The sequence below is a fragment of the Ursus americanus genome, chromosome 13 (genome assembly GCF_024610735.1).
Source record: "Ursus americanus isolate L20-20 chromosome 13, mUrsAme1.1.p, whole genome shotgun sequence".
Classification (NCBI taxonomy): Eukaryota; Metazoa; Chordata; class Mammalia; order Carnivora; family Ursidae; genus Ursus; species Ursus americanus.
The window spans coordinates 69,424,784-69,438,776 of record NC_142139.1 but is presented as its reverse complement, the minus strand read 5'-3'; the positions used below and the strand labels follow the sequence as shown (position 1 = coordinate 69,438,776).

The following is a 13,993-nucleotide window of genomic DNA, read 5'->3' as shown; positions in this document are numbered from 1 at the left end:
TGATGGATATCGAAAAAAGGAAGAGGAGGAAAACGAAAAATGAATCTCCTCTTAATGATTTTCAATGAAAGACAGAGGAGCGCGCTTCCTCCGTTTCAGAGGCTGTGCAAGCCTGCCGTGGTCGGGACAGTTCACTTGTCCTAAGAAATCAGACCCTTGACACGGGGTGTTACTTACGTGAGCAGATGTACATCGACATGTCTTGCACGCACTCGCATGCGCACACACAAACGTGCACTCACGCACACGCACATACGTGAACACGCACGCAGGTCTGCTTGCATACATGGAACCTGACTGAGGGCTACAGGTGACACAGACATGGGAATGGCAGGTTTTCCTTGTCTGTCTTGGTGAAAGCTTTTTAAAATTTTTACCCTTTTTTTTTGCAGAACAAAACCAAAACATGTTTGGAAACATTTGTAGTGGAGTTCACGTGCTTTTGAGAATTATGCTGAATTCCCCACAACTTCAGAACACTGTCCTCCTCTGGGAGTTAAGCAGGACTCCCCACCCCTGCTTTCGTGCCGGGCCAGCAGACAGCGCACAGAGCCTGTGACAGTGGATAACAAGGTGCTCTCCTCTCCTTGGTATTTGCCCTCCACGGAGGGGACTCCGGTCTCAGAGTAGCAATGGTGGAAGGCCAGGCGGGGTGCTGATGATTTGGGGCCGGGGCCCAGCTGCTCGTCACACTCTAGAGGTGGCATCTATGCGTGGGGCCAGCAGTGACAGGCATCCTACTACATTCCTGCCCTGCAGGCAAGTGGTCTGAGTTGGGGCCAGCTCTCCTCATTCTCTCCTGGGGGGGTCCCTGCCTGCTCCCTGAACTGCCACCCTCCCCCCTCCCCCCACAACGCGCCAAGGAGCCAGACCTCTGGCCGCGTCCTCACCTCTGGCTTGTAGGCTTTCCGGAATCTTGAGGGCCCGTCGGGGCTGAAGACCTGGCCAGGCACACAACTCACCACAGCTGGCAGCCCATTCTCACAGGTGACATTCTTCACGGGGTCCAGCAACACCTGCGTGCCGAGCTTGCAGCTGGAGATGTGGGCCTCCGTGCCCGTGCAGTCCATGGAGAACGGCCAGTAGCGCTGTTTCTTCCGGGCGGCAAACATTCTGCAGAGGGCGGAAGGCAGCGGGTGACCAGGGCGTCATGACACCCACCCCTCATTCTTTCCACAACCAGGTACGGGGCCCGGGGCCAGCCGCCGTCCTGGCTTCTGGGGACCTGGGGGCGGAGGGAATGAACGGGTCTGGTCTGTGCATCTGGAGCTCAGGCTAGATGAGTGGGCGAGCACTGCTGAGCACCCCAGCCATGCGGGGCACCATGCTGGGCGCCGGGAGCAGGACCTGGACAGGCAGATGTGGCCTCCTTCCCCCGGGCGGTTCATATGCTAGGAGAGGAGGGACTCAGGAGTGGGATAACACTAAAGCCTACAAATGCAAAATGCAGATTGGGATCTAGAAGAGGTACGATCCCTGGTCCCAGGAAACCCTCAATCCCAGGCAAACCAGAATGGTTGCTCACCTAACCCTTCAGATCATTTCAGCACGATTGGTTGTGGTTTCTTGCCTGCGTCCATGAGCAGAACAAGTTGAATGTTAAACTCTCTCCCAATGACATACAAGATCAAAGGTGTGGATCCAATGAGAAGCAACGAGAACAGTCCTAACATGGGCTGAATCAAAGTATAACTTGCCTGGAAATTAAAATGGTCATGAAACTTGGCCACAGACCTTATTAGCAAATCTTCACGTGGGAGCCAGTGAGGCTGATGGTGTCCCCGGAGCATAGCCCAGGGAAGCTCTTAGCCTGTATTATGTGTAAAGCGTTCCTTTTTCTGTGTTTTTGGAAGGCAGAATAAAGATCAGGGTGAGCCAAAGTGTTTTCTAAAACAATAACCAACCAGTAAGTAAGGAACTGGTTAACAGTACTGGGCCTCGGTTTCCTGATCTCCAAATTAGAAGCGGCAATGGGATCTACTTGATGAGATCGTTTATAATACTTGCCAAGCAATTAGAACTGCACACAGGAAAGGCTTCGTGTGTGTTTGTAAAAGAACCGACAGCTACCTTGGCTAAAGGAGAAACAAAGGGGATTGGAGAAGATAGGACTCCCCACGGCTGCCGTCCTGACACGACTTTGGGGAGGACCAGGGCTTGAGCTCGGCTCTGAATGATGGTGGGGTTTGCAAAGGAGGAGGGCAGGGAAGACACCCTGTCCTGTCACGCTCTCCCAGCTCCCAGGGGTCTGTGTGCTTGTCCCTGCTTGGCAGAACCAGTGAGATGCCACAGCCAGCCAGGCAGCATCGCCGCCAGGGGCCCAGTGGAGGGGCCTCCCAGGGCAGGCTGGCCCAGGGTGGGGCAGAAGTGGGGTCCTGTTTCTGCTTGGTAGGGCCAGACTGGAAGTTTCTGCTTCGTCTCAGAGTGAAGGATGTGAACGTAGAGGAAGGTGAAACCCTACAGACACTGCCAATTTCTTTCCTTAACCAAAAATTTCAACTAGGAAAAATTCTAGTGTACCTGTGTGCCCGATGACACAGAATCTTTGGAAAAAGGACTACCCTGGGAAATTCAGGATGTGTGCCCCACAGCCCTGTAGCCCACGGTGAAGAACTTTGCAGGAGGGCTGTTAATAATTCCAAGCACCGCTGCCCCTCCCCACTTCCTGCATACAAGACCCCTGCACTTGGAAACAACCTCCAGCTTGTTCCCCACGACACCCCCACCTCGGACTGGAGAACACACTTGGGGGGAGTCTCCAGCTTGTTCCTCAGGACGCCCCCACGTTATGTGAGAGAGCACACTCGGGGGAGATCAGCTGCACAAGGACTGGCCAGGCCTCCCTGGCCTAAAACATCCTCTTGCTTCCAGGGTTCAGTGAACACCACCCTCACCCAGCAACAGATGTACTGAGCTCTTAATGTAGACGGAAGCACCCACAGCAAACACAGAACTGCTCCTGCCTTTCCCAGGCAGCCCTGCGTCCCTCTCACATCAGCTCACAGGAATGCGCCGTGGCCCTCCACTACACAGGCAGCAGCCCCTCCCCCCCAGTGATTCACCAGGGCCAGGCCAGGGGGTGCAGACACGAGTTGAGGCGCTGGGGAGGATGCGTGGACAGCCCGCCTCAGGCCTGCTGTTTGGAGAGTGACTGGAGTGAGGGGCGGCTTTGGGCCCAGGGGGAAGCCTGCTGGAGAAAGAGGTGACCAGGCCTAGGGCAGGGTAGCAGGAAGAACCCACAGCTGGGCTGCTGCAAGTAAAAATGAAAGGTCCTCCTGGCTCTTCTCCAGCCAAGGGAAAAGCCAGATTTTGTTAGGGATTCTGCCAGCTACTGTGTATGTCCATTCCAATGACAGATTCCAGAATTAGGGAAATAACCACAAGATGGGCTCAGAGACCCACTGGGCCTGAACTAAAACTCCATCGATCACCTGACCTCCATAAGCCCCTCCTCCGACTGGAGAGCCATAGTGATCTGTGAGTCTCCTGGGAGCGCGTCATTCAGAGCCTGTGTCCAGTAAAGTTCTGGTTATTTCCTCTTCCCCAAGGCACACTTCGGTAAAAGGCCATAGGTCCCTTTGGGGAAGGCTGGGAAATTGATTAACATGGTAAATTTTTGGCAGTGTATTGGGGTCCTTTCTCAAGGGGACCCAGCCTCCCCTTCGTTCAAAAGGTCCTGGGTCTGTAAGTTGGCTCGGGGCTGGGAATTGGGGGAGGGGTGTGACTCTCTGTGTTTATGATTTAGGTTCGATTTTTGTTCTCTCAACCTGGGGTTTCTGTTCATCTAGAATGAGTAAGAATTCAGTAGGCTTCCTATCCATTTCACTTCTGGGAACACCGTCATCAACTAGCCCACGGCACCATGATCAATCAGCCCACGCCAAGGGTCTGCAGGAGTCAAGCTGCTCTGATGCCTGCTCCGATTCTGCTGTCATTCGGGGACCACGTCCGTCTGGCCTTGGGAGGCTGCGTGTTGTCACCTAGTCCCTCTACCCTGGGATCCAGTTAGGGGGAGGTATGGCCTATAGTGAAGAGCTTCCAGGGAACTCTTAAGAATGCCAGGGTTTCCCGCACAAATTTATTCCTCAGTCATAGGGAAAGTGTGTCTTCTGGACCCTCCCAGGGTGGGTGAGGTCTCAGCTGACAAATGTACTCCAATGTTCCAGTCTCCTTAAGCCTTTGAATCCCTTCCTCCGCATGAAACCAAGGAGGGCAGGCATTTCCGTTTCGCTCACGGTGGGCCACATTTTGGTTCACGTCTCAGCCAACCAACCAAATCGTTAAAGCTCTTCCTAACTCCCGAGACGTAACATTAGATGCAGAATCTCAGCGTAGTGAGCTCCCATCAATAAATCAATGTCAACTCTGGGATCCTGCTCTAAGAACAAAAATGACCACAAAATGCTCCTGGCTCCAAGAATGGGGCCCCGAAGTTTCAGTGTCATTAGCTTCAAGGAGCCTTCACGGCTCCCCGGACCACAGCATAAGTCAGCTCATGGCAAAGCAGCCCTTGGTGGGGAAACTGACTCCACTCTCAGTGGCCCTATGGGCACAAGGACTCTGAGGGACACGTGGGAACCACCTGGAGGGTGGACGGTGGTGAGCCGAGAGGCTCTCATGAGCTATGGTCCCGGCCCTGGGGATAACCGAGGCCCCTGAGTGGCCCCCAGACACACCAGTTAGCAGACAGAGCAAGAGGAGAGGCCTCAGGCACTGCCCAAGTGAATGAATGTCTAAGGTTACAAAGCTCCTTTGGACCTGGTAGAGACTTGGAGATGGCTAACCCCACCCCAGACAGAATCACTTTGAAAACAATCTCCTCCCTAGGGTGAAGGGCCTCCCTGGGATTGAGGGATGTCAGCAACAGCAGGGACAGGCTGCGGGAAGGGTCAAAGGGAACTGGGGAAAGATGCTACTGGAAGGCGCAGACTCAGGGACCATACAGGGTGGCCCTCACTTGGCTCCCAGGCCTCTGCTGTCCATAGCCTCTCAGCACGGCTCACAGACCCCCTGTCCCCAGGCCAGCCCCACCCCAGCTCCCAGACTCCCTGGGCCACCCAGCCAGGCCCTGCCTCTGGGGGGGAGCAGAGCAGGAGCCGGGGCTGAAGAGGGCGGCAGCAGTGTGGAGAACACACTGGGCTCCCCTGCGGGCTCTGGGCGGGTGGGCTCTGGGACCCCCGAGTGCCCTGCCTGCAGCCCTGCGTCTCCTGTGCAGACCGAGGGCTTGAACCAGGTGATGTCTGAGGCTGCCGTAGGCCCTGGGAGTCCCAGCTCATCACGAACAGCTTCCTCCAGCCGCCTGCCATCACTGCCCCGAAGAGCACCACGGAGGCAGAAACTTCCCAGTGTGCCTTTCTCTTTTGGGGCTCAACGGTCAGTTGAGCCTCTGAGGCTAACATAAAACAAGTCTGCAAGGTTTAGCGCCCGCCCTCCTGCCCTCTCCGGCGAGAGGTCAGGAATTGGAGCTGGTTTTCAGCAGCGTCAGTTAATCATCTCCCAATGTGGCTGAGAACACCACCCACCACCATGGCCTTGGATGCCTCCCAGCCCTTTGGGGCCTTTTCCTGTCCCAGTTTGAACAGGGAAGCTGCACACAGGAGTATGGGAGGAGCAAGGAGAGGGTTTCCAACCCAGCCCACGAGAGGATCGCCCGGGGCGCAGCGCCAAAACAGATCCGAGACCCCTCCTCGAAAGCAGCAAGAGGACTCAGGACCGTCCTCAGCTGGGGAGATGGCTTTCAACTGAACAAGCCTTGTGCTGCTTGGCCTTGGCCTGATGGCAGCCGTCCCGCTCCTGGGACGGGGCTGGGGGCTGTGGTGGGGCCAGCCAGGGGAGGGGTTTGCTTTTCTTGGCTCCAGTGGGTCGGAAAAGCTGAGAAGGTGTCCCCAGGGAAGGAGCTGACCAGCTGGCGGGAGTTTTCCAGAGACTCGGAGGCCCGAGACCACTCCACCTCCCAGCTGCCCTGTGCGACCAGGAAGGTCTGGGCCGTGTCTGAGGCTGAGGAAGGTGGGAATCGACACACCCCCAGGAGTGTGGTGAGCCTGCCCGGCTGCCAGCGCTCACCCCTGTGGCGGACTGGGGGCTCTAACCAAAGGCGGCCAGGCCAAGCCCAGGGAGGGATGGAGCCCGCCCCGACCCCAGGGGTCTGGAAGGAGAGCCTGGCGTGGAACCCACGTCTCCTGACTTCGAAATTCCCTGTCCTTGGTTTGAAAGGAGAGACGTAGTGTCCTGAGTCTACACTCTCTAGGAGTGTAGACCCTGAAGCTGGAGACCCGTGTTCAGATCCTAGCTCTCCTGCCTCTGACTTTCTTTCTTCGACTCTGAAGCAGCCCCCTACTTCCTGGTGCTGTGAGGGTTCGACGGCTAGGAGCAGAGCCCGGCACCAGTCAGCACTCAGAAACAGACCGTCGTTACCCCAGGAGAGGAGAGAGGGAGACCCACTACCAACGAAGGGACTCCAGCGGCCAGCCTGGCAGGGGACCCAATCCCTTCACTGGACACCCCTCGGGGCAGGTTACTCTACGTCTCATTGGTATCGCCTCCCTTTACCCCTGGGAGATGCTAACTTTGGAAACCGTAACAGCACTGTAAGTTTAACTGGGATGCGTGTAACTGAGTCAAAGCGAACCATTTTTCAATTTCCTGACAGTTGCTGAAAGGTCCAGATTTCTCTGAATAATCATTCCCTGAGGAAAAGTGGACATGTCTCCTTAAGCTGGCATTGCCCTTGCCCCCCGCCCCGGCCTGGCTAGTATTGTCCTCGTTCAGCCCCTGTGGTCACTACGCTGACCGTGCGCACCGAGAGGTGGGGTTTTTCCTGGCTGGAGCACCTTGCCCTTCATCTTGGCCCTCACCCTTCCCTCACCCTGCCTCCGTCATGCTTTTGGGGTCTGTCTCCCACAGGAGCGGAAGTTCCTGGAGGGCAGGCTTACAGGAGGGCCACGGGCAGGCCTGCCACGACGTGGGGCAGGAAGGACTCTCCTCTGCGGGGGGCCCCCTGGCAGAGTTGACCAGTAACCAGGCAGGGTGAGAGCCCAGGAGTCAGCCGCCCCCTTACTTGTACACTTTGGTGTTGTACGTCTTCTCCCCCGGGAAGCCAAACATGCCGCAGACCACTCGGGAATTCTTGGCTGTCCAGTGCTTGTCGCAGATCTGTTTCCAGCTCTTGCCGTCCTTCACCTCCACATAGCCCTCTGTCACGGGGGTGCGCTTGCGGTAGGCCGACAGGATGGCCCGAATCCGGATGTCCTCCACCTGGATGTTCAGGCTCTGGGAAGGAGGAGGCACGGGGCAGAGGAGTTACTTGCCTGGTCCGGCCATGAGGGGGGCCTGCAGGCCGGGCACTCTGCAGCCTGCCTCTGCCCTGCAGACCCTGGGGGGGGGCAGGCGTGGCCAGGAGCAGTCAGAGAGGAGCCCCAGGACCCCGGCGGCTTCTCCTACATCCTACGAGCGCGGACAGAGCGTGCGGCAGACTCCTTCCATGGGTTCTCAAAATAAGTGCAGAAGTGAGAACGTGTTCTTTGACCTTGCAAGTTCTACATTAAAAACGATCTGGATTTTGGATTTTACGCCAAAGCATGTCTGCGTGCACATGTGTGCCTGTATGTGTGTGTCCCCACTAAGCTTTGAGTAAAACCGAAGTGTCAGGTGGAGGAGCCTTGGCCATCTTGAGGCTGGTGGTGCCATCCCGCACTCTGCCTCGTCCCCTGGTGTGGGTGTTCCTCAGGCAGAAAACCCCAGGAGAGAAGGGGGAGGGAGGAGCTTTGTGTAGGGACTCAGGCCTGCCCCGCAGGAGGTAGGGATGGACACCGTCACTGAGCTGTGGCCAGGAAAGGAAAGATTCCAGATGACTTGAGGCCCTTGGAAAGCCCGCTCCTCACACCCACTCCCACCCCCACCCCCACCTCCATCCATCTTTCTGAGGCAGTGACCAAAGAGTCAGGACCCTGACAGGAGGAAGCAGAAGAGGCTGGGCACGGGAGGGGGGACTCTTGCCGCACTGCATTGTGGGCTCTCCTCCCCACACCTCTGACACTGAGCGGCAATGTCCCTGCCCCACGCTTACCCCAGAGGCCCAGGGATTTGGAAGAAGGACAGGGGGCCTCAAGAGGCCAAGATGGATGAGAGGAATGGGGGGCTACTTGGAGTTAGTGATACCTGTGCTCACTCGATGTGCCCCCAAACACTACGGAAGCTCCCTCCCGAATCTCTTAGTTCCACCCCCTCCTCTTTCTTCCCCTGCCCTATGGGACCACCACCGGCTCTTGCAAGGCTCCCTGGGTCCCTGCCTCCATCTCCCTCTTCCATCCATCGGCTACAGGGCCAGCCAGCAGAGGCCTTTCTAAAACACAGAGAGATCTTGTTCCTTCACTGTATAATAATGCCCAGATTACTTAGTGAGGAGCCCACAGCCGGTCAGGACTGATGCCCCCTGTGCCTCCAGCCCCCTCACTGTCCCCAGCCCCAAATCTATACTCAGATCTGGTTAACTGCAATGTAACAGCAACAGCCCATGTGCGAGCCGCACAAGGAGTGTTCTAGTGCATTCTTCTGCTTAATCCTCAACTAACAGAATGGGGTGTTTCGGAGCTATTGCCGTCCGTTTTCCAGGTAAGAAAACTGGTTGACTCTAATTATTTCCGAGAACCACCTAGAGGCAGGGAGTGCAGTGTGAGGAGCTCTCCGAGCTGGGCCGGGGGGGGCGGGGGCGGCGGGCACAGGATCTTGGCAACCTGAGTGCCTGAGCCCCTGTCCAGCCAGGATGCAAATGAACCACTAGGTTGAACAGAACCATTATTTGGGTGCCCGGGGATTCATGTCTCCTCACCCCGGCTTCAGGGTGCAAAGCCAGGCCCTGTTCCAGCAGCCCGGCAAGGCAGTGGAAAGTATGTGGGCCAGGAGTGATGGCATTTGGCCCCGGCTCCTCTCCATGCAGAGAGGAAGGAAAGTGCCAGGGGCAGGATTATGTTTGTCAGCTTAAATCCTGGATTCTTTACGGCCTCCATTCAGGCCACAGGACCTGTGCCACCAAGACACGTGGACAGGGACAAGCCAAGAAAGGGCCTGATCTCTGGACCAGCCTGCAGACCAGCCCCTCCTGCCTCTTCCCACCTCAGGAGGCGGGTCTGGAATTCCAGCGCCCCGCAAAATGCCCAGAAGGAAAGTTACCGCTGAGGCGCCAGCCCTGTGACTCCACAGGGCAGGCAGCCCGGACCAACTTTATTAAATTCCGATCCTTCCCTCCCCCATGCCCCCCTGCCATGGGGCAGCAGTGCAGGCTCACTAAGGGGAGATGTGAAATGTGACCCTCGGCACCCCAGCCCGCATAGTGGGGAGGGGACACAGCAGACCCTTGTCTTGGGCCAGGTGGCACCTCTTTCGTAGAAGCGTGGGGGAGGGGGAGCCAAGTGGGCTCAAGGTAATGAGGTGAAGAGAGGAGAATGTGTTAGAGCAAGGTGTCCTTGTCTTTATTCTCCCACCAACTCCCTGCCTCTGTGTGTGTGTGAGTGCGTGCGTGAGTGCATGCGTTCTCTCTGTGTGGGTCTGTGTGTCTCTGTATGTGGGAGTGGGAGGGTGTCTGTACGCCCACGCAGTGCAGGGGAGGTCCAGAGAGGGACAAGCTCAGGGTCGTTCCTTCAAAATGGAATGTCTTCTTTTCTCCCTCCATGGAACCAACTCCTCATTCCGTCAGACTCAAATTCACTGCAGTCATTCATTTATTCATTCATTCAACAAAATTCAGTCTGTCTCCTCGATGGACCTGGCCAGCCCTCCTCCCTCTGCCCCAGCCACAGGGCCCTGTCTCTTCTCTGAATACCAAAAGCTGGGCGAGGGCCCTCACTTATCAAACACCAACCTATCGTTAGACAGCAGGCTCTGGGCTCCCTCAATTCCCATGACAACCCACGAGCAAGCCGATGGTACACCCGTGTTCCAGGTGAAAAATGAGAAAACTTGGCAAGATTTCACTTCTCCCAGTTCACACAGCTGGTAAGTAGGTAAACAAGGGTGAAGACTGAGTTCGGACTCCAACCCTGTGCTTGGGACTGGAGACCACTGGTCTCTGCCCTCCCATTCATGCCCCATCCAGTGCGAGGTACTGAGTCCACCCACACGAGGCGGGGTCAGGGGCTCGGCCTTCTGGGTGGTCCCTTTGGGGCCTGCACGTGTTCGAAGTCCATCCTGTGCTCCGGTGGGAGGAGCCATGAGTCAGACCAGAGTGTACGTGTGGGGAGAGCTGCCTCCCAGCTGCTCTTGGACTCGGGCCAGGGGGCAGCAGGGAAACCCTTCGTGGCGCACATTCAGGGCTCACTGTTCGCTGACGAGCTCCCACAGGCCGCTCAGAGACTTCTGTGCAGGAAGACACACACAGACACACAGAACTTCCCCCTTACTTCACTGCTGTGGAATCTCTTCCATAACCACAAGGGCTAGATTTTTCTTTTCCTCAGAAGCTCAACTCCAAAAGAGACGAGAAGATGTGAAACACTAAACCATAGACACACTTTTTTTTTCTCACAAAGAGCTCTCTAGACTTGCTGATTATACATTAAGCCCTATAGCCCAAAAGGTGGCAATGTGTCTGGCATATTTTCGAATTAAAGTCTGAATGCTGTCTCTCTTGCCAGAGATAAGAGTTCACCCAGATCTCCAATAAGACCTTCTTCCAAGGAATTCACAGAACCTTCTAGACTTGTCCTACTCAGAACTCATCTCGTCCCCAGCAGGGCTCGAGAGTGATGATCAGACACTTCCAAAAGGGCAAATCCAGGTGCAGGGAGGTGAGGACCTTCCTTGCTTCAGCCAGCAGGCTGCTGGAAAGAAAGGCCGCTGCAGGAGCACCGGGGCAGGACTCCCAGTCTTGTATCTGCACAACATTTCACATTTGCAGCATCTGTGAATGACTTGCAAAAATTCCACAATGTGACAGTCTGGGGCTGTCGCCAATGAGGAGAAATCACCAATTTTGAAAAGCTAGTTGAAGATTGCATCAGGTAAAGATACAGGGGGAGGCAAGGCAAGCAAACAGCAAGCCTGTAAGGTCATACTTCACAACTGCAAAGCTCGGCACTGGGTGCAAAGCCCCCCCCCCCATCCTGGGAGGCATGTGTGTAAGGGCCCCATCTCAGCCCAGTTATCTTCCTTCCCTCTGAAGGAATATCAGCCCCGGCCTTCCCACCTGAGAAGGCATCCCTGGAGAGGTGTCGAGGAGGGAGGACCTCGGTGGTGAGATACACGAGTACGCGGTCATCCCAACGAGGACGCACGGCTGGTCCCACACAACCTCTGCTTGCCTAGCAAGCCTCATCCCTCTATTGCTAACGGCTTCCTGCATCTTGCTCTCTAAGCCCTCAGCTGCCTTTATTCAGCTGTTTCAAAAACGGGCCTTCCAGACCGAGATCCATTTTCCCAACCACCAGCTCGGCACCTTCCTCAGCACCTCAAAGCAGACACATCCAAGACACGCTCAGCCTTGCCTCCGCTCACCGAGTCAGGCTCCCGCCCGTCCAGCTTGCAGACCACAAGCCTCACCTGCCTTCTGCGCCTTGCCCTCCTCAGACCTACCGCCCGGCCACCCGGCAGCGCCCCGTCTAGCCTTCCGTCACTGGCCCATTCCCATCTCCGTCTGCCAGTCAGGTGGCAACGGGAACCAGGGGGTGAAATGACCGGAGCCCTGTCATTTCACACAGGCTGAGTGCTCCCCGGTGTGGAGGAATCGCTGACCTGGTCTGCCTCTCACAGCACCTAGCCTACTGTGTAGTCGTGTCTTGCTCCAAACCTTTCCATGGCTCCCCAGGCCTTGGGCTCCCTGATCCATACCACTCCCTCCCTTCCCTTTCTCCAGCCAGCGACCTTCTCTCACTGCCACAGACATCACTCTTAAAGCCCAGCATTGAACCTCCCTGAAATTCTCTTTTCCTTCTGTCTGAGTCCTCCTGACCTCAGGGACAATCTCATTCATGCGTTTGAAACGTGTCTGAGTGCTCCTGGCACCGTGTGAGGCCCTGGGACGCACCGGCCAACCCGACACGCCAGTCTCTTGCTGTCACTCCTGACAGGAAACAGAGAGAACCAAGTCCTCCACGAAGCCCCCTTCTCCAAATATCTAGGCCGCAGAGAATGGATTTCTTTATTCCCCGTGCATTTGCTCTCTGAGTTGCTCAGAGTCCTTGGCTTATCCTGACTGTCTTATACTCTAATTATTTATCTTTCCAATGTGTTTTTGCCACCTCAGACTTGTGAGTTCCTGAGGGTGGGACAGTGCCTTATTTCTGTCTTATCCATGGCCCTAAGGCCAGACATGACACATAGTGGGTCCTCAAATATTTTTGGAACGGACCAATAATCATTTTTTAAAAATCCAATTACAGGAATTCGTCTTAGCTGAACATTGAACTCCCAAGCCAAAAATGTAGTAAAGACTCCCTTTATTCTTCGTTTAATGCAAAATAAACAACTAGGCAGCCCTTGCCTCTCTTCACAGCATAAGCACTACTCGTGTGACTTATGGATGGACAAGCAGAAGGTCTACACCCTCTCCGTGCGCTCCCTTGTCATTGGGCTATTAACACCCTCCCTTGCCTCTCAAACTCTGACGCTAAGGAAGTTACTGCACTGAATTAAAAGCGGATCTGACCCTCCGCACACATCTAGATGGTTTAGCTAAATGGGTATCATCTGTAAACAGCCTGAGGCAAGAATCTGGCCACACTGTAGTTACCTCCTTTTTTTTTTTTTTTTTTGAGATCTTATTTATTTATTTGACAGAGAGAGAGTGAGAGAGCACAAGCAGGGGGAGCAGCAGACAGAGGGAGAAGCAGGCTCCCCTCTCAGCAAGGAGCCTGATGCGGGACTCAATCCCAGCACCCCAGGATCATGACCTGAGCCAAAGGCAGACGCTTAACCCACTGAGCCACCCAGGTGCCCCTGTAATTATCTCCTTTTGATGATCAGATCAGCGTTCACAGAGTAAGGAGCTGAGTAAGAAGTAACAGTCTCTATCCGGGAACTCCCACTGGGTCAGATGGATGAAGGGGAAGAGAGAAGGCATGGCCGCGATCGCTCCTCCGCTCTATGTGATGGAGGCCAGTCAGGTGGGGGTGGTGTGGAGAGCTGACGTCATTCTGAGCCACCAGAGGAAAAAACCTGCAGTCTGTCTGGGCCCTCCTGCTATAAATCAAGAGCCTTACAAGGCTGCTGGAAAATCGAATGCTCTGTATTTCCTTTTCCAACCTGAAAGCACTGGGGTAGGTAACAGAGCCTGCTTCTTCGGAGAACAAGCGAGCCCTGCTGTCTGCAGGAAGCTGGCAGGACACCTGCTCCAGCAACCAGTCCCTCTGACCCAGCAGGGGGGCTGACGCCACCAACCAGCCATGTCCTGGGCCAGACTCCCAACTGGGGTACCTACTGCTTCTCAGGGTAATTATCACCATGGTAACAAAGGCACGATTTGTGGAACTGTCCTTCACTAGCAGACTGCAATCTCCAGGAAGGCAAGGCTGTCTCCTTCCTCGGTCTACTCCCAGTGCCGGCATAGCGTCTGGTGCTCGGTGAAAACGTATCAGAGGAATGTATGACCAGATCCAGCATCCAACTAACTTAGCAACAGCCTCACGGGGATGGAGTTGGGGGGTGGGGATTCCTTGGCACTGACCCCTCCAGCATGGGCCAGGTGACTCATTTGAACTGCTGCCGTCCCCTGCAGCCCCACCCTAGCCACATGAGAGGACTGCCCTACAGAACCCATGCAGGGCAACATGAGTCTTTCTCCTGCCTGCTTCTCCCATCTTGCATCCCACGTCTAATCTTCCATGTTCTCTTCTCTCCCTTTCCAAGCTGCCACGGATTTCCCATCCAAATCTTCACGTTCGAACCTGGAGTCCATGCTGTCCATTTATTTATTTCACCTAAGATAAACTTTAATGCAACTTATTTATTTCATCTAACAGGTAAGTACAATGTCGCTTATTTACTTATTTCACCTCACACACAA

The 13,993-nt window shown here is 55.4% G+C and overlaps 1 protein-coding gene across 3 annotated transcripts in view; it reads right to left on the bottom strand.

The window, feature by feature from the left end:
- LOXL2 (lysyl oxidase like 2) overlaps positions 1–13,993 on the bottom strand; it is an 88,048-nt gene that overhangs the window by 33,857 nt on the left and 40,198 nt on the right. For all 3 annotated transcript variants that reach the window (XM_045774056.2, XM_045774057.2, XM_045774058.2), the window contains exons 4-5: positions 7,058–7,269; positions 891–1,113 (exon numbers count right to left, since the gene is read on the bottom strand). In XM_045774056.2, coding sequence (XP_045630012.1) covers positions 891–1,113; positions 7,058–7,269 — 435 coding nt within the window. The remainder of the gene's footprint in view (positions 1–890; positions 1,114–7,057; positions 7,270–13,993) is intronic.